A 20,514-nucleotide genomic window follows, 5' to 3' on the forward strand; every position below is an offset into this window, starting at 1 on the left:
TCCGGCCCTCCGGGGGATACGCAGACCCGCGGGGAACTCAATTCCCGCTGTTCTGACAGCCGCGGCCCACCGCCAGCGAGGCAGCAGGACAGTAGCGCGACCGGAGAGAAGGAGATCAGTCTCCTGGGGAGTGAGCAAGCCACGGGCGGCGCGGAGCTCAGGCACGGGGACGGCGTTCCTGCATTCCGCCACGGATCCGGGAAGGAAGTACTCGACTTCCTGCACGAGCTCCCCCCCACCCCCCGCCTCGTCCCCGCGGCTCTCGTACCCGGCAGGCAGGCGCACTCGTAGGCCAGGTCGCTGGTCTGCCGGCAGGTGCCGCCGTTCAGGCACTGCGAGGGGGCGCAGGGCACGGAGGGCACCTCGCAGGCGCGCCCGCTGAAGCCCGGCGGGCACTGGCAGCGGTAGGAGCCCGGCGTGTTGACGCACACCCCGCCGTTCAGGCACACCCCGGGCTTGCGGCACTCGTCGATGTCGCTGCGGCAGTTCTTGCCCTGGTAGCCCGGCGGGCAGGAGCAGTTGTAGCGGTTGTTCCAGTTGGTGCAGCGGGCACCGTTGGCGCAGGGGTTGGTGGCACAGGCGTCGATCAGGGAGCAGTGCTGGCCTGGAGGGCAAGAGGACAGGGTTAGGGGGATTCCGACACACGGACTCGCGCTTCACCTACGGAGCTGCTTGGTTTCTGTTTGAGGGGAATCTTTACAGAGGCCTCAGTCTGCCAGCGTGTCTTCACTGTGCCGAAAGAGCTCAAATAAATCAGAGCACATCTTCCTCGTTTTGAATGTATATAGTTTTGTTTAAAAGTTATATAATTGTAAAATACAAGGGAACAAATAGGAATAGACCTTTTTTTGCTTGTGTGTAGTCTAAAGTGTACTGTAAAAGTAAGGCTGAGGAATGGTGATTATATGTAAAATGGTTTTGGTTAGTTCTCTAAAATAACAAAAAGAAGCACAAGAATCACGTTTTTTTTCCAGAAACCAAGGTCTCGAGTTTTGAGATAAATCTTGAGCTGCCAGTCACAATCTGAGGGTGCCGGTCTAAAAGGAGAAGGAAGAACAAGCTCGATCTTCTGAAGCTCAAGCACGTTTCAGCTGGGCCGGACCGGGCCGCACACCACAGACTGGCTCGCTGGCCTCATGGGGAGCTCCTGTCCCGGGGCGGGGCGCCGTTACCTCGAAATCCTCGCTGGCAGACGCACGTGTACTGCGCCGCCATCTCCGACACCCAGCTCTTGCACGTGCCTCCGTTCACGCAGAGCGACCGGTGACAGGGGTCCTGGAACTGACACAGCTCCCCGATGAATCCGGGGCGACACCTGCGCACACGAGAGGGGAGGAGGAGGGGGTGAGTGTGGCGGGAGCACGGACAGAGCGGCCGTCAGGGTCACACGCTGCCTGGGGGGCCTGGTGTGTCTGGTTTCTGTTCCACTGCCAGCCTCAGCTGCATAGTTGGTCCCTTAATTTCATTAACACATACAAGGAATCTGATCTGGTGTCGCGATGCAAGAACACAAATGGAAACAATCAATAATATCATGTCCACTTCACACCAAGAGCACGCACAGGTCCACAGTTGCGGGCGGAGCGGTGGCTCTGTGGCTAAGGATCTGCGCCTGTGACTGGAAGGTTGCTGGTTCAAATCCCACAGCTGACAGGGGAATCCTACTCCAGTGGGCCCCTGAGCAAGGCCCTTAACCCCAACTGCTCCAGGGGCGCCGTATATTGGCTGACCCTGCGCTCTGACCCCCAGCTTCTCTCCCTGTCTGTGTGTCTGTGTCTCATGGAGAAAAGCTGGGGTATGCGAAAAGACAAATTCCTAATGCAAGAAATTGTATAGGGCTAATAAAGAAACATTATCATCATTATTAACATTAGTTACATCCACAATTAGCTGCACGGTCACAAGCAGGCTAACCAGGCTCTGAGGAGATGTACAGGTATGTGATCTTTCCATGAAAGGAGTGGGGCGATTAATCAGCTGTGAACAACACAAGATAAATCCCATCTCTAGCTTGTAGACAGCCGAGGATGAGTTCAGCAGCAGTCTCTCGAGCCCATGGGAGCTGCTGGCAGGGCACTGACTGATCACAGACACCCTGTGCCTGGGCCACTGTGGGTCACCAACTTCCTCTGATCCTCCACCCTGCCCACCCCAGCCCCCGCCGGCTCGTCGGAATTCCGTTTCTCAAACCCTGTGGACACGCGCCAGGTGACTCGTCTTCATCAGGCTCGGTCAGGCCCCAGCCGCCTTCCTCGGACCCTCCTCTCCCTCTCGGAGTGGCGAGTCCACAATCAGCCCCTCTCTGCACTGCACCTTGCTTTGCAACGCTCGCCTAGGCCCTGACGTTCTTTCAGAACATGGGGTTTTGGAAATAAGGTCACGAATCTGAGAGGGGGCCATCTGACCCACCCGGCTTGCCTGGTGGTTGGTTAGTAACCAATTGATCTGAGGATCCCATCCAGCCGCTTCTTTAAAAACAAACAGGGTATTGATTGGGCAAATCGGTCCCCACTCCTACAACCCTTTGTATAAAGAGGTGCCACCTCTGTCGACTTGGAAATCCACAGAGCTGTTCTTAACTGTCCTTCAAACATGACTTCTGTTGCTCAGCAAGCACTCATGTCCACGTACATGGAACTGAGGATTTGGGGATTAATGACTATCATGTTCTGTCTGAGCCACACAGATGGAAAACACACACATCCAAATGAATTTTACAGCACAGTGTCACGTGTGTGTTCTCCTAGTTCGACAGTTAAGTTAAATTGTACGAGACACAAATAGCTGGAGGTATTTTTTCTACTTCTGAATTATGACATTTATTTACACTCTAATGCGGATTTTCTCATTTTAGTCCATTCTTGTCAGGCTCATACTGAAGCCTATTAATCCATCAATCGTCAGGACAGACTGCAGTTGCAGTGTTTTTCCAGGGCTGACTCCGGAGAGGAAGAGTTTCCGAGCTTACGTTTCGGAGGTCTGCGTGATTTACGAGGAGGGGCCGGGAGCCAGGCCTGGTGGTGTTTTCTTAAGCGTCTGGAGCTGCAGCAGGACTGGGCCTGTGCAGGCGCTCTGGTCGGGCCCGGGAACGGGCTGGGGGTTTGGCTGTGTTACCAGACCGCCGGCTTCGCTTGGGGAAGTGGGTCTGTGGCGCCTTTACCGCAGATCTTGGCACCTTATAAACGAGCTGAGGGCAAACAGACTTAACCCCCGCATGCCACCCTGACCCCTGACATACAGCCCTGCATTGGGAAGGGAGCAGGGTTAATTACCTGTGGCTTCAATGAACATTTAGCATGGATTCCCTCCATTTCACCCCATCTTACTGCCCTGAGACACTGCTGTCCCTCTCCTCTCACAGTCCCCCTGCATTCACACACTGCCACACACCTGACTGGACTGGAGACACTGCTGTCCCTCTCCTCTCACACTCCCCCTGAATTCACACACTGACACACACCTGACTGGACTGGAGACACTGCTGTCCCTCTCCTCTCACACTCCCCCTGAATTCACACACTGCCACACACCTGACTGGACTGGAGACACTGCTGTCCCTCTCCTCTCACACTCCCCCTGAATTCACACACTGACACACCTGACTGGACTGGAGACACTGCTGTCCCTCTCCTCTCACAGTCCCCCTGCATTCACACACTGACACACACCTGACTGGACTGGAGACACTGCTGTCCCTCTCCTCTCACACTCCCCCTGAATTCACACACTGACACACACCTGACTGGACTGGAGACACTGCTGTCCCTCTCGTCTCACAGTCCCCCTGCATTCACACACTGACACACACCTGACTGGACTGGAGACACTGCTGTCACACTCGGCCCTGAGCGTATAAAAGAGTAACCGTACTCTCACCATCAGGCCCCCTTGCGTTAAGCGCCCGACACCACAGCCTCTGCCGCCTCCCTCTCCGCACGCTCTGCCCCTCAGCAGACGGCCCGGGGCGGCGCAGAACCGCCAGCACGAGCCCCCGGCAGAGGGAAGATCCGGAGCCGTGCCCTGCGAAGCTGGTCTGAAGGGGGGGGGGGGGAGGGGTCGGAGCTGCTCTTCCCACACTGTCAGCCGCCCGTCACGGCCTCACTCTGCAAACATTCCCACAGCTGGAGCTCCTCACTCACACCGAGCCGGCTGCTGCATCCCGCTCCCTGCCTTCTCTCCGCATGAGAAAGCTGTCGCGCTTTCCCCTCTTCCTCCACACACACACACACACCCCACCGCCCACTACCGCGCACTGGGAGCAGACGGCAGCACAGCGGACAGCAGGACTTCGGGAGTTCTAGCGTTCCTGCGCCGTGCTCTAGCACGCCGAGCTCCAGAATCTCCGTCCCTCGGCCTCGTTTGCGGCCTCGTTCTGGCGCGGCTCGGACCCGGAGTCCGCCGTCTGCTTCGCCGTTTCCAACTCGTTCGTTTCCGAGAGCGCCCGGGCCCGACAGGATCAACGGAGACATTGTTCTCCGGGCAGACCGTGCAGATTCGAGTCCCCGCCCTCGCCAGGATCGGGTATTCGCCTTGCAGACTCCTGCTGCCAGAGCCGTGGGCAGACAGATGTGCTTCAGAGCCGCCGCTGGGCGGATCGAGCTGGACCAGCGCGGGCCAGGTCTGGAGAGGGCTGCTCCCGAGCCCCGAGACGGACTGCCAGGCAGCTCTGTGAAAAGGCAGCAGCTAGTGCCGACTAGTAACCCCTGAGCGGGACGAGGTGCTTGAGAACGAGTAGCAGACACTGGAGGGAACAAGTCAAAACCTCCAGAGGCGAAGTTCCCCAGCGTATCCTGTGCCCTGTGCAAGTAACCGAGCCGAACCACAGAACGCCATTTCTAGAACAGACGGGTTTACAGCACTGCTTTACAGAGGAGAGCTTCCATGCACAAAAGCATCTTTGATGCACAAAAGAAGGGCTGTACTAGAGTCAATATGTGCACTGTGAGTCCGCACTGTGATCATTAAAGGCAGGTACACCGTGGGGCCCAGGCTTCAAAGAGCACAAGTGAAGCCAGGGAGAGAGGGCGCGGTTTTAAACTTCATATCACAACTCTCTAACTCTCTTTTTCTGTCAGCCTCTCTTTTCTCCGTGTAAGAGGATCCCATTGCGCAAATAAATCAATTCTCCGCACGCCAGGAAATACAACGCCCAGCTGTTCCAATTGTTGTGGACGTCTGCGTCACCCATGGGATGATCTGATAACTCTCTTCATGGTCGGTTTTTAAAATAAATTTCAGATGTTACTGGTCGGGGAGAAAGCCGACACCAGCACACCTGACACAAAGCACGCTCAACTTACACAATTCCCTAGAACGGCCAGCTCTTCGATGCCGTACGAGGAGAACAAATTCAGCCCAGACAACTGGAGGGTGTAAAAGGAGGTATGGCCTCTGACTTCATCACAGTTTCATCTCTCTCTCTTATTCTTTCTGCTTTGGTTATCGTTCACGACAATTAAGTGGAATTGAAGCAACGTCTAAAAACAGCACTCAAAAAACCATGCCAGGAAGCTCACAGGGGAAGGAAATTAATGTCACACCATTGCCCATTTTTCCCCGTAAAACATTGCAGCACAACACTAAAATTGTTCCCCAAGCCAAGGCTCCCACAGTGTCCTGAGGAGTCCTGTAGAAGTCAAGGTGGACGGCAGCTACCGTCAAAGTAGAAAGACTGGAACACAGGAAACACTGTAACAAGCAAAAGATGAGGAGCCCTGGCCTTATTCCAGGCAGTCCTTTACTATTTAAGATGTCTGCAGCTCCAGGTTCAAATAAGCAAGAGAGTTTGGGGTCAAATCGCTATTACCTGGTCAATTAAGCAATTAAGGGAGTGCTTGGATGAGGAAGGGCAGTGTGATTCAAAGCCAGCCAACCCCTCTGCCCTGCCGTTCCCAATCGGAGAACAGCTCAGTGGGCAACGGCGAGGGCGAGGAGATGTCACTCCCTGAAGGAAGAGGGCGCCAGAGAGCAGCACCCCGTCTGAGGAGGGCACACTCCCAAACACACACACACACAGGCCTCCTGCCCACTGCCATTCCTTCTCCACACGTGTTTTTCCATTGAGGAAGACCGCAAAATCTTGCCTTTGTTTTTTTTAATTGCTTCAGAGTTTCCATGGCCTTTGTCTTCCACGATCAAAAGCATCCAAAGCATTCCAAGCACAATCAGCCCCTCCCAGTCCTGGGCTGAAACCTTTTCGGCTCTTGTGGTTAGGGTGGTTGGGTGGGGGGGTGGGGGGGTTGGGGGTGCAGATTTGCTGATGACAGCTGGATCTCGCCCCTGTGGGACAGAGGACAAGGGACACTCACACTAGGCAGTCAGGGGGCAGAGCTGCGGGACTGGGAACCTCCTGGTATAATAACCCCCTTCGTCTTCAGTGCCGGACCAGCTAAGGCCCAGCACTAAGCAGGAGCCCACCTAGAACAGCAGTCAACATCACACCAGCGCCGAGACAGACGAGATTGTGCGACAGCCACTAGGGCTTCCTGGCAGCTTCACGTCCTGCAGTGTCAACTTACAGCCACAGCCTTTGCAGATAAGATCTCATGAAACTGGACTCATTTTTGCACATAAAAGCTGTTGTCTAATTCTTCCAGTCTGAAAGGGCATTCCACTTGAATATCAGATTCTTTCACCTCCCAGATTCTCTTTAACGCATGGCAAGCATCCATCGGAGCTGACTCCGGGATGAGTCTGGAGGAGAGGAGAGCAGGCCGGAAAGCAAAGACAGATGCGGTGCCGCTTTTATAGCTATCGCCCGGGAAGAAGCAGCCGAGCTCCCTTCTGAGCCCGGAGGCATGTTTTACTTTAAATGGGAAGCACATGGCAAGGGAGAGACCACAAGAAAAAGGATGCAGATGGAAACAATCGGGCAATCATCTATCACTTCCGCATCCCAGTTTCAGGAATGTCGAGCATGGAGTCACTACCCCCCCCCCCCAACCACCCACCCCATTCCACTGGCACCGGGGTTCAGAAGGGGCCGGAGGGAAGCTGAGGACATGGATGGATTCCCGGCCTCAGAGGACCGTCGCCAGCACATAAATCTGGCTCCTTCACCGGCCGCAAAGCAGGAATCGGAGACACCTTGCCAAGGAACCGTTCCGATTCCTGCGGGGCCGCGGAGCCGAACCCCGTGATTTGTGCACGTCTGCCTGTCCTGCGAACTGAACAGTCGGGAAGACGTTGATCCCCGAGCGCAGAGGCAGTCTGCTCAAGGCCCAGAGGTTCTGCACCCCCCCCTCCCCACTCTCCCCGCTGAAATACGACGGCGTCTGGTTGAGAGCAGGAGGCAGGAGCGCGGCGCTCGAGCTTCTGCATCGCCAGCCCCCTCCCCTGCACCCATTTCACACCGCAAGGTCAAATGCCAAAGGTCGGCCGTCTTAATTGTGATGATAATGCCACCCAGGTTAAGAGAAAAGAGAGTGAGGGGGCACAGAGGGTACAGGACCCCCACCCCCCAGGCTCTCCCCCCCCAGCCCCTCTCTGCCCCCTCCGCTGCCTCCCCTCAGCGGGTATGTCATATTCTCTGTAATCCCTTGTCTCCAGGCCTGAAATCCCCAGCCATGTTATTGTAGGCCCCAATCCCTGTTGCCATGGTTTCCTCACAGGCCAATAAGCAAGCCTGACATCCCACCAATCAAATGGAAGAAAAGAGCTCTGACCCCTGTCCTTGGGTATTCATCACGGCTTGGCTGGGTTTATTTAGAAGCAAATTAACTATGTCTGGAATCTGGGGATCACAGAGCCCACTGGAGCAGGGGGAGGGGAGGGGTGAGGTAATTTTAATTACAGCAATTTTTTACCTCGCTTTTCAAAGAAACTCAGACTTTAAGATGAAAACTGGATGGCAAAGTTCTCTGACATTATTTTCTTATGCTTGAAAGCGATACGACACCTCCTCTGGGTAAATTCACACCAAGCGTTTGTGGAATAGAAACCTCTTAATGGCGCCTTGCTCACTGGCACAAAGACACATCTTTACAAAGACCAGCCCCCCAGTTCACACACACCGCAGACAGACGCTACAGTAAGTCCTGGCTCAGCATCACATAGGTGCTCCTGAAAAAGCATGACTTCAGGTACGTTTCTCTCCATTCTAAGAAAAGTGCAAAAGCAGTCAAACTTCTGAGAATATCCTTACTCTTGCGAAAACCTTTCTGAAAATAAAACATCCTGTGTTTGATGTTAAAATGAAACATCCTAAATCCTGGGAAAGATATTTTTCATATGACCAAATATATGGTCCATATTTTTTGCACCAACTATCAACCCAAAAGGAGCAGATTCCCAGCCACATCAGCAGGCAGCTGGGTTGACTGAAACTGAAGAGACAGTCGTTTCTAAAGCCAACCCATCCCCAACGCCACCCTCTACCAAACACAGAGCAAGGTCACGGAGCACCGCTGACCGCAGACCGACACTGCCAGGCTCCGACCCTCTGTCTATAGATGTACAGTGGCCAGACCTCAGGTCCCCTGGACAAAGAAACAGGAGAGCAGGGTGCCGCAGGTGTTAAAGACGTTGAGAATTTAGCCCATAAACGGAGGCCAAGAGTCTGATGTGCAGACAAAACCTTGTTATTTCCCAGCTGTTGTTAAACCAGCACAGGTGCTTTAGAGAGCCAACACACAACACAAGGCAAAGCAACACAGCGCCACACGTGGCTTGCCATCGGAGTAGCACCGCTGCAGGGCTGGTCCAGCCATCGCCAGCACCTGGCCAGACCTCAGCATGGCACCCTGGGGCAGCCTCCCCAGCTCACACCCCGGACACCTGCGGACTCACGTCACTCTGCGAGCGGCGCGCGACTTCCTGTCGGGGGCGGTCAAGCTCCGTCTCGGGGGGTAGCAGGGGCCCCCGAGGGGCGGGGCGGAGCGGGGCGCCTGTGGCCCGTCAGGACGCTCGGTGAAACAGGAGCCACACTCCGCTGGACTGGATCTGCGTCACGGCGATCCGGGGCTCGGCCCCGCTCGAATCAGAACCGCAGAACAGAACAGAGCAGGAGGGAGGAGACAGCAAGCACAGAGGAGGACCGAGAAGGGAGACAGGAGAGGGAGGAGATGGAGTGAGAGGAGAAGAGGGTGAGAGGATGAAGAGAGGAGAAGAGGCAGAGGGGGAGGAGATGGAGTGAAGGGAGAGGGCAGAGAGATGGGAGAGGGGAACCAGCAGAGATGCCAGTTTAAGCTGCCCCTGATTCTGACTCCTCTCCCTGGGGCGTGTGCCAGAAAGATCTGGAAAACTCCCTTCACAGAGCGGCACAACTTCCTTAGCTTCCTCCCTGAGCGATGGCGATGGACTGCCCTCATCACACCGCGCAGCACTCAGACCCACCCAAGGCTGCTGGGAGTCAGCGTTTCACATCCAGAGCTCAACAGCTCTGGCAGCTGGTGGATTCATAATTCTTATTCTTCTTGGAAATTGTTTGCTCCACGACAGGGAGCAGAGAATTATCCGAGAGAATAGAAGCGCTGGGCCAAGCACTCTGCCTGGAGAAGCTCAGCAGGATCTGGAATGCTGCAGCACTCCTGCTCATTCCCTTAGAAAAATGAGAGGATGGGATAGATGGGAATTCTGTCACAGAAAGCCTGGAAGCACTGGCAGGAGGCAGCACTGCCAAGTAGGGTAATAAGACAGGTCTTAACGAAGCCGTTTGCCACAGCGGGTCTCCAAGTCCTAAACACACACAAAAATATCAGCATGCACAATTCCCTAAACTCCAGGCAGCATCGGGAATCTCCTCCTCCAGCTCGGCGCTCCACCACAGCCAAGCTGGCTACTGGTACTGGCCAGGTACTGGACCGTTCCGAGACACACCGCTGTGTCACAGACTCGGCATCAGCTAACTTGCAGGCGCTTTTTTTTACGCTAAGGGCAGTGGGGGTGTGCAACAGGATGCCCAGCCACGTTCGTGAGGCCCATACCCTGGACCCTCTCAAGAAACAGCTGGACGAGATCCTCGGATCGGTCGTGGAATTCCGTGTTTTTAGGGCTCTGGCCATGCCCCAGCAGCACGAGAAAGGAGAGGGGAAGCTGCCCAGAATCTCCACGCCCCGATCCGCAGCGTGTCCAAGCACTGAGACACCCCCCGACAGCTGGGCGCAGCTCTGCAGATGTCAACATCTGTCATAATTAACGAGGACACGGTCTCCGTGTAGCCGAGGGAAGGGGGCAGCGATTGGACACGGCCAGCAGTTCAAATCCGTCTGGTGTTTTTTTATTGCGCCTGCCAGGATTGTGTGGAAAACGGCATGAAAAATCCGATGTTATTGCAAAAGTTCCTCTGCGGAAATTGCACAAGAAGGACAATGAACCGTTCTCCAGAGAAACTTCTGAAATGAAAAAATGAAATATCTGTATGGATATTTTAGCACTTGCTTTGCTTGTACCTTTGAAGTCGAAACTGGGGAGAATATTTCAGCGACAGTGTGTGACACCTTGAAGGTCTCCCTGAGAAACTCTCCAAACTTTCTGTAAACTCCCGTCTTTTATAGTTTCTGTGACTCAAAGCCCACATTTGAGCCCTGAAAAAACTGGGCTGAGGACTGACAGCCCAGTGTGTTAGTAAAACAGCTTAAGGCCTCTAATCTGGCATCTGGAACTACACTATTTTGGCCAGTGCTGAAGCAAGATGACACGCAAAGAGAACAGCTGTGAAAAAGTGAATGCTTGATTCACACTTACTCGCGATCACTGCCCACAATGGTGCAATCATTAGCACAGACTGCAGGTTAAGACTGAAAACCAGAGGCACGCCTTTACAGGGAGAGTTGCAAGTGTCTGGAACAAGCAGCCCTGCTGGAGGCATCTTGTCTGGGTGGTTGTTGCTGTAATTAGCATGCCCTTGTATGGCAGGCGTTTAATATTAATTAATTTGCGTAGTATTGATTTTTTTTCATTGCCAAAACAAAGACCTCAAGCAGGTAAACGCAGGATTGACCCACTGAGCGGGACGGGGCCGCGCGACCCCCCCACGTCTCTGGGTGCGATGGGATTGTCCGCCCTCAGAGAGCTGCTCTGGGTGTCCAGACCCGGGAACAGTACACAGGCTTGTAAAGCTGTTATATATCCTGCCTCAGTCCTCTCCTGAGCGCAGGAAATGCTTCACCTCCTTTCCCGTCGGCAACACAATCCCAACTGTAGCCCGCAATTCCAAAAAGTCAACCCCAGAATCCCGGAGCTCCGCTCTCCCCGGCCCCCCGGGACCAGCGTGCCTCGGGCTTTAGTCTAGGAAGAGCAGGAAGCTCTTAAAAAGGAGCAAATGCTCAGGAGCCAGTAAGCAGCATCTCGGGGTCTCTGTCTTTCTGAAGGGGTGCTGTCCTGCTGTTCACTTGTCACCCACATAGGTCCGCTGCTGTGTGCGTTTTCCCACACCCACCCTGCCGGTCCTGCTTCTGCGTCCTCAGGTTTATTTTCACCCAGCAGCTAATTTAATTCCAGCAAAGCCATCTTTCAGAACACTTTCTCAGAAACATCCGCAAGGCAGCAGGGTGTGTGCGAGTCGGGGGCACATCCTGGGTGGCACAGCGCCCTGAAGCCCACATGTGAAGGCCCACGGTCTCCAACAGCGCCACATACACACACCCCTCCCCGGCCCGAATTCCCCTTCACTCATTTCAGAACAGCTGGAGCCAAACCAGTCAGACTCCCGCTGCATAGCGGCTGGACCCAGTCCGGGTTTTACCAACTGCAGTGGACCAGCACCAGGTTCAGGACGGTGCTACCATGATTACTTGTATACCGACACGACTTTAATCAACAGCTGCTAATGATCGTCGGTTCCCCCCCCCAACGTGTGTTCTGTGTTGTGTGAGATTATGCTGACTGTTTCTAGTGTATTGTGCATCTCGGGCCAGGAGAAACTGTATTCCGTTCTCTCTTGTACATCTGTATAAGTGCAGAATGGCAATAAGGTGAACTGACTGATGATTTGTAGTAAACGGGAACTGAGCAGACGAGTGCAGGTTACAGAATATTAAGCGACCGGCTGCTTTCTCATGCTTCAGCCAGACAACCTGCTGCAGACAGAGCCACACAGCTGGTTCGTCCTACAGGGGATCAAACCGCTGTACAGCAGGGGCCTGACCTGCCCCCCCCACCTTCGATTTTCTTACATTCTTTATGCCAGCCATCCCAGAGGGCCTGCAGTGGGAGCCGGCTGATAAAAACCTCCCCTCCTCCTCCTCCCAGTCCTCCGCAGGCAGGGGAGCTGTGGGCCTCCATTGTGGAAGTATCAATACTAACACTCCATTGTTAAAAAAGAGGTCTACTTTACCCTCTCCCTCCTCCCCCCTTACACACACAGACCGGTTGTAAATGTCAAAAGATGGCTTGCACCCTCCCCCCACCCCCTCTTAAAAAATCAGAAGTGGGGGAAGGGTTTTTTCCCAGATAAAAGGGCTGAAGTAGTCAGAACCTCATTGTCTGTGCGAGGAAGGGGGTGCATAGTGTACTCAGACTCCAGGCTTTCAGGCCTACAGGGACAGTAGGACAAACAGGCCTCAGCTGTTGTCGGGGCAACCGAGACCAATGGTTTAAAGTGGGGGGGGAGGGAGGTTAGACAGGGTTCTATGAGGACATAGTTTGCATAGTTTTTTGGAACCCAACACAAAGGATTATTTTTATTAAGGGTTTAAAAAATGTAACCCTTCCCTCCCCCACCAGACCACCTGAAGATCTACATTCCAGAAGTTAAGATCTGACCAGGGAGCTGCTGAACGATCTGGAGAGGCCGACCCCCCCCCCCCCATCTTAAAGCTACAGGTCGTGCCCCCCCCCCCTCCAGCACCAAAAACGTGCTCTTTTAAAACGGCGTACTAGATGGCACTGCTGCCACAGCTCAGAGCCAGGCCCAGGATTAGGAGTTCCTCAGCTCGGATGTCGATATATTGGTTTCTGCCTGGCAGGGGAGGTCAGTGGGAAACTGGTGAAAACCTGGCAAGAGAGGACAGGTGCAGAAAGAAGGAAAAACACAGATTCTCTGTGCAGACAGACCTCCACAAGCTCGATTGTGCTTCATTCCGCGGTCTAGAGACAAAAGCCCCAAGACGACCAGTCCTTCTGCTTCAAGACAAAACAAGACCGACGTGTAGAAGGGAAGTGGAGCAGCCCTCAGGATTGTTTTTAAATTGTTCATTTTCTTAAGCTTCTGGAAACTTTCAAAAATAAGACTTTCAAGGCGATGAACACCAGCAATATCAAACGTGCCCCTGCACCAGGCAGGAGGGCAACACCTTCCTCTGGGCCTGACAGTGCTCAGAATGATTTCATGGCCTGCTCGTTAACAGCTATGCCCTAATTATTCTAACCTTACTGCACTGGTGTGATGAAAGTGGGTAAGGCGAATGCAGCGGGGTACAGGCATAATTGGTATTGATCAGAGTGATCAGCTGGCTCAAGGAGTGATCAGAGTGATCAGCTTACCCAGGGATTGATCCGAGTGATCAGCTGACCCAGGGATTGATCAGGGACTGACCAGGAAATCAGCTGACCCAGGGACTGGTCAGAGTGATCAGCTGGCTCAAGGAGTGATCAGAGTGATCATGTGACCCAGGGATTGATCAGAGTGATCAGAGTGATCGGCTGACCCAGGGATGGATCGGACCAAGGTCCAGTACACAGCACAGCAGCCTATGGCGAGAATCAGCAACAGAGCAACACCCTGAGGCTCAGATCCCAGAAAACCACCAAGGCACTAAGAGAGCAAGCAGAGGTCATCTTTCCTCTCTTCATCCCATTGTGGCCTCCCTGATCCCGCTCTAAATCCAGCGCTCCATTTGGGAATCCGCTCCCTGTGTGCGCGGGGCTCGGCTCACGGATGGCTCGGAGCAGGAGGAGGAGGATGAGGAGCACAAGCCCCTCAGAAGGGATGAGAGACACTCGGCTCTCAGCGCTGCCAGAACCCGCCAAGAGCCAGAGGGGCCGTATCCTTTCAAGTAAATTCGCAACAGAAAGAAGGAGGCGTCTGCTTGTCTTCAAATCTGTTTCCTTTCAGCCCAGAGGTTCTGAGCTGAACCAGAGCCCCCTGCTCTGGGAAGCAGAGTTTCTAAACCGGATGCTGGGGGAAAAATAAAAGGGCCTTTTTAATGGCCCGATATAAACACATCCTAGAGAGCAGCCTTATTTTAATGTACCCTGCCAGCCAGCTCTTCCGTGATTAACTCTTGGCGCCCTGGGAGAAAGGAATGTGTGGTGCTGACAGTGCCTGAAACAGCAGGGATTTCTGGCACAGACTGCGCACCACTGAGGTGCTGCGCAAGCTCACTGCGCAGGAACACCGTTTTTCATTCAAGTGTTTTCGTTTAGCTGGTGCAAACAAGCAGAACCTGCAGAGCTGCAGGATTCCTTTTTTAAATTGTACAGCCCGCATCTGGACCGAAATAACAGGCAAGAGCCTGGCTCACTGTATAGATAGGTTCATGGAAAACTGTCGGCACAAATACCTGCACTGTCTATACCTTTAAAAAAGCCAACTAAAGCAGCAGCTCTTTACACCAAGGGTAGTGGGGGTATGGAACAAGCTGACGATCCTCTTCGGGAAAAGGCCGCATCAGAACCTTGGATCACCGAGATCAAAGCAAAGCTACTGAGGTCACAACACTAGCAAACCCAGCGAGCCACATGAAATCTGCCCTTAGCATTTTAAGGCCAGTTTGTTCCCCGCCCACGACCCTCCCTCTTGGTATCAGGCCACCACAAGGGCGGCGATCTCCCAAAACCAAAACCATCGCAGAGGACCGCTGTGCTGTTTCCAGCGCCTCCCAGGATCGTGGGAGTTTGTGTGCGTCCTTCACAGCCCCGGTTTAAAGAGAGCAGATCAAAGGTAGAGCTCAGACAGCATCCAGCAGCCTCCCGTCCTGCTGAAGAGGAGGAGAGGGCGGGCGAGGACGTCAGGGGTCACCCGGGGGCTCGGGCTCCCATTCCCCTCTCCGAAGAATTGCCAATAATAGGTCTCCGGAAAATTAATACCCACAACATGACCAGACCTGACCCCATCTCCTGCCCTTTCCTTCGTTTTCCCTCTGCAAACCACACCACCCAGTTCAACTGCCTCTTCAAACAAGCCAAAACAAAACATACGACGGAAAAATCTTCTCCCTGCCAAGTAAATCGCTTTCCTAAAACGGCTATTTCCCTTCTCCAGGACTCTGGGAACCGAGGATCAGCCCTGTGCCATTTTCCCACTGCGCCAGAAAAGCCGAAGGAAGATAATTGGAGCCGAATGTTTCCTTGACGAGGCTGGAGGCTGCGAGCTTTCGAGGGGAGGAGGGAGGGAGAGAGTCACAGCGCCCGGCCGCGGGACACGACCCCCCCCGCGGGCCTGCTGACAGAAAGGATTTCTAAATCTGAAAAGTATTTCCAGAAAAAACAAACTTCTAAGGCTGCTTCCTTTTTGCTGTTTTTCTGTACATTCTCTCTCATCCCTCGTCCTGCTCCGATTCTGCACGAGCCCACAGCCAGGCAGCGACTGTCCCGAGACAGTCACGTACTGCAGTCCTGTGGCTCTGCTCCCTCTTCCTCTCGATGCCATTCCTGTGACCACCGCTAGAGCAGGTCGCAGGTCACAGGTCGCAGAGACCGCGCGGGAATCAGAGAGCACTGTGGGTAAAAGAAACGAGCAGCAGCAGGGAACCCAGAGGCTGCGATCTGCATCGCTGATGAAATTCTCTGCTCTCCTGCACCGCAGGCAGGAATCCTCCCACGCTCCTGCACCCAGAGGCTCGTTTTAAAGGAGCACCCTGCAGGAAAGCTCCCTGAAGCACAGGGCCAGGGGCGTCTCTGACACAGCTGGCACCTCGGGAACACCTGCGTCCCAAAGAAAGCCAAGCGACCAGCGCCTAGCCTTGGAGAATTAATGATGCTCACCATGCTGTCGTTGGGGACGTCACCCATGTGAAGTACCGCGCAGTCAGCGATACAGAACCAGCCACGCGGGCTCTGGAGGGGCGTGAACGCAGAGCAAGATCACGACGATGTCGTTTCCCGCCGGCCGGTGGAGACACCGCCAGTGATGTAACTGGAGTCGGTGAGGGGCCTCCACCAGCCCTCCAATCCCACAAGCCCAAAGGTCTAACACACAGATGTCTTCAAGCCCCGAGCAGATGAAGACGTAGCCGAGCGAATATGGGATCTGACGGAGAACGTTTTGTGTTTCAATAATAAAGAGCTCAGCTGCTCTGAAAGCCAGCAGACCCCACACGTTTCACAACACGAAGCCTTCCAAAGCCTCCAGCCTGAGAACACAAGGACAGAGCAGGAAAGCAGAGGAGCTCGGAGCCAGAGGACGTCTGGGGTACTGTTGTCCCCAAAGACACTTTATTGCACTCCTAATTGTTTTCAGCTTGACAAGGAATCGACTGCAAAACCATTCACCATGAGTCGTGTAGCACGACTCGGGCTGAGAGAAGCGCGTGGTGATGAAAACGCAGAGCTGCTGTGCTCCCTCAGCTCAGACAGGGTACAAAGGACCAGGCAGCTCCTCCGTGCCACTCGGACACCAGCCCCTCCACTCTTCATTGAAAACACACGGCCGCATGGTCAGTCAGGTAGGTGGGCCGCAGAACGAGCTGCGGGGAAATCTCGGGGTCCCCTGGCCGCCCGCCAGCATCATGTGTGTTTTGAATGAGCTCACAGAAACCCAGACCAGAGGGCACCTCACACTGGCTGCCCTGGGGCCCATGAGTCGGGTGGGTTTCATTTCCGTTTAAAAGGAGGTTTAAAAGCAGGTTGAGCATTCCTGAGAACTCCTGGAGAGTAACTGGAGCCCGCAGTCCCAGACTAAACACTCTTCTCCGATCTCTAAGCAGTGAGAGAAATGCACTCTCATGGTGCTGGTGCCCGCAGAGATTAGGGCGCCCCCAAGTCAGGGGGTGCCGGGGCAGCCCATTACTCACCGCTGGCTTACCGCCGGTCATTGTCTATGACCTCCGTGTGATGGGCAACACGTGGAAGCCAGCTGGGTGGTGCGAACAACACCAAGCTCAAAAGGGAGCAGGCACAAACACAGCCAGGCCGCAACGAGCAGCGGGGCCTCGCTCGTCCTGCAGGGCTAGAGAGCCTCCAGCCAGCCGTCAGCCGGAGTCAATACCATGTGTGGCAGAGCAGGGCAGGCCAATCCTCCTCTTCCTCCTCCGTTCCGAGCAGAAGAAGCAAACGTCGCCAAGCATTAAGAAACCTCACTCTTCCTCCGCAGCGGCGGCGGCTGTGAAGTGTCGCGGTAAATCCATAAATAAACAGTGCTGCAAAGGTCAAGCTCCAACACCACTCTGACAGCCTTCAAGTGCTGCAAGACATGCCGGGAACTCTCTCGCAACACATTTCAAAGACAGGCCTTTGCCTTATCACCCTCTTCGCTGTCCTCCAGTGTAACCAGCACATTTCCTTCTCCGCCTGGAAGACGTGCTTCCCTGTCTTTCAGCCTCTGCTCCTAGCCTCGCCCTGGAATGGGTGATGGGTGCCCGCAGGAATGCCCTCTGCCTGCTGTGGGGCAGCTGGCGCCGATGAGCGTGCAGATCCCTGCACCACTCCGTCCGGAGACGGACCCTCTGGTCACTCCTGAACCGCGCCGTCCAGAGACGGACCCTCTGGTCACTCCCGAACCGCGCCGTCCAGAGACGGACCCTCTGGTCACCCCTGAACCCCGCCGTCCAGAGACGGACCCTCTGGTCACTCCCGAACCGCGCCGTCCAGAGACGGACCCTCTGGTCACTCCCAAACCGCGCCGTCCAGAGACGGACCCTCTGGTCACTCCCGAACCGCGCCGTCCAGAGACGGACCCTCTGGTCACTCCTGCACCGCGCCGTCCAGAGACGGACCCTCTGGTCACCCCTGAACCACTCCGTCCAGACACAAACCCTCTGGTCACTCCTGCACCACTCCGTCCAGACACAAACCCTCTGGTCACTCCCGAACCGCGCCGTCCAGAGACGGACCCTCTGGTCACTCCTGAACCGCGCCGTCCAGAGACGGACCCTCTGGTCACTCCTGAACCGCGCACAGTGCAGGCAGGAGCACTGGCCCACGTCAGCAGGCATGTGGTCTGTGCACTGACTGTCTGTTAAGAAGTATAAGAACGTCTCCTAAACAAACGCACAACCCATCTGCGTGGTGTTTTTCAAGAGGGACAGCAAGAGCTGGGGGCTGGGAGCCAGGTCCCGGGAGTGTGGGAATCAAAGGGCTGCTGGAAATGCGGTCGGGAGTTTATTTGGACATTTGAAAAAAGTAAGAAGAGCTTTATGGGTGCAGCCCCAGCTGGCCAGCTGAGCGACACTTTACACGCGGGCATCCCTCCTGGGTTCCACAGCTTCAAATGTCAACCAGGCCAGGCCTGACCACCCATGCTCTTCTGACGAGCCACAGGTTGAGCCAGGGGAGCGGCAGGGACACGGGAATCTGGTACATCTCCATCTTTGTCTTCATTTCCCCACTGGCCGCCGGAGCTGGAGGAGCGCCGCGCAGGGGGGCTTCCAGGTCCAACCCCTCATCCCACCCCTATGGATTCCTGTCCCAGCACGGATCTCTCCACACATCCCGGAATACCCCGCCACGGTGCAGGATGAGCTGCGACGCTCCGGAATTAAATCTGCGGCCTGCAGAGGGTTCTTTGGGTCAGGAATCAACTTACTGAGCCGGCCCGGAGCTCACAGAGAACACAAAGCCAAGCAGACTCGGTCTTGATCCGGTGCAGATGGGGTGATACACCTTCTCGTTCCATATCAGGGCCCCTAAAGGCCCTTGTGAGGAGAGGCCAGTGAAAGCCAACTGCTTTCTGTCCCTCAGCAGTCCGAGCGTCCTCCGCAGCACAGTGAATCTTCTCCTCGCCCAGGAAGACAAGGGGAGCGCCCGGAAGAAGAAGGAATTTACAACCAGCGGGAGCTGGTCTTAGGACGCAGGAGCACCAGTCCTCCTCAGCCTCTGTTCTGAGACCCACGTCAGGTGTAAAAATGGCCCTCGAGAAACTTCGGATCACGCAGCCGAACTCTTCCCAGGATCCTCCCACAAACGGCTTGTGAAGGCTTTGGGACCAACAGCCTCAGAGTAACCCACCAGCAGAACAGGCCACAGGGCCTCCGCTGGTTATCGGCCATGTGCTCTGTCAAACTGGGAGAACTGAAGTCAATTTGAAGAATTAAAAAGACAGTTTTACTCATTCTGGCTCCGGCCTCTCTTTCGAATCTGGAGACGAGAAGTTTGTCTTAAAAGGGGAGAATTCTGCTGCAGGCTGAAGAGCTTGACTGTCGCAGAGGTCTCGTCTGTGCGTTGCGAGGAGAGGGCGTACCGAGTGAACTCAGCCCAGCGGTACAGCAGCAAGAGCTGGGAGACTCGAACCAGAAACCAGGGAGTGCCTGATCTTTCCTCTGGGACAGTGCCTCGGGGCATCACGAACCCCCCCTCCCCAAACCTGACTCCAGGTCCGAGAGGACAGCCGGACGGTTTGGCAGGAGAGGAGACGGCATTCTGATAATGCCTGAGGACGAGGGAGAGACACAGCTGGCCTTGCCTCGCAGCAGGGCGGCCTGCTGACCCCTGGCATTGCCTCACATCAGCTCCCTTCACCTGACCACGTCCACCTCCGGCCAGCGCCTGTCCCCACACTACTGCAGTCACTGACCCCGTCTCCCCAGTGTAGACAGGCCATCAGCTCTCCTGCTGGACACTCAGATACCCAGCGCTGGCCCAGTGCTGGAGGTGGTGTGCAATTGCCAGAGGGAGCAAACTTGGGCTCAAGCTACACGTTTTCCACACAACAATTAGGAAAAACCAACCCAACTACCCCCAGACACACACCAACAGGATCATCTGCTGCATCGTGCCAAGACTCTTGTTTGTCACAAAAGATGCACATCGCCTTGCAGATTCACGTGACCACATCCTCTCTGGACAGTGAGATTGTCTCACACCACTGTAATTATGCGCTTGTGACAATGCCCCAAAAATAGGCCTCTCTTTTGTTTCCTGCTCAAAGACCGCGTCTAGAAATTGACTAGAGAACAGCTGTGGTTGTTCCTCCTTTCCGAATCCGCCAAGAACAGTACATCTGCGGCAGAGACCGGGCGATTGCTCAGAGTGCACCAGGAGGGCGACCACACAGCGGGAAGTGTCCGTCTGCGGGACCCTGCTCCGAAGGGCAGAGACAGCCACTGCACCAGAAGTTCCCGGTCCCAGAGCAGAGAGCTGGGAAGGCGGGTATTGGACCGCGGCTCCAGAGTCCCAGGATCGGAGCTGGAGAGTGTGAAGCGAGGGCAAGTCTCCCTGGTGAGCCGGGTGACTTCCACAACCAGAAGACCCCTGCACCGCTGGCTGGGCAGCAACCCCGGAGCACGGAATATCCTGCAGCTGGTTTTCCGTTCCAGCTTGATTTCCGCTCCTCTTCCAGGTTTGCTCTTTTCTCCACTCCGGGAAACGGAGCATGTCCCAGGGCCCCACATCACACAACGCTCTCCCCTGCTCTGAGCCCCGGCGCTGGGCGCTGGGCGCTGGGCGGCCTTGATCCCAGAGGAGCTAACGAAGCAGTGT

The 20,514-nt window shown here is 55.1% G+C and overlaps 1 protein-coding gene and 1 long non-coding RNA gene across 3 annotated transcripts in view; both read right to left on the minus strand.

The window, feature by feature from the left end:
* Positions 1 to 20,514, minus strand: part of notch3 (notch receptor 3) — a 54,966-nt gene that overhangs the window by 25,660 nt on the left and 8,792 nt on the right. Inside the window, exons 1-3 of one of the 2 annotated variants that reach the window (XM_088603404.1) lie at positions 15,489 to 15,742; positions 1,173 to 1,315; positions 269 to 604 (exon numbers count right to left, since the gene is read on the minus strand). In XM_088603404.1, the coding sequence (XP_088459530.1) occupies positions 269 to 604; positions 1,173 to 1,315; positions 15,489 to 15,529 (520 nt within the window). In that variant the 5' untranslated portion in view covers positions 15,530 to 15,742. Of the gene's footprint in view, positions 1 to 268; positions 605 to 1,172; positions 1,316 to 15,488; positions 15,743 to 20,514 lie in introns of those variants that run through there. The other variant, XM_088603403.1, reaches the window with a different exon arrangement.
* On the minus strand, positions 2,794 to 15,479 carry LOC148650031 (uncharacterized). Its single transcript, XR_015925999.1, has 2 exons — positions 3,389 to 15,479; positions 2,794 to 3,338 (listed from the first exon to the last, which is right to left on the minus strand). It is a non-coding gene; the product is annotated as an uncharacterized LOC148650031 (long non-coding RNA).

Source organism: Lepisosteus platostomus, chromosome 13 (assembly GCF_059453375.1).
Source record: "Lepisosteus platostomus isolate fLepPlt1 chromosome 13, fLepPlt1.hap1, whole genome shotgun sequence".
Taxonomy (NCBI): domain Eukaryota; kingdom Metazoa; phylum Chordata; class Actinopteri; order Semionotiformes; family Lepisosteidae; genus Lepisosteus; species Lepisosteus platostomus.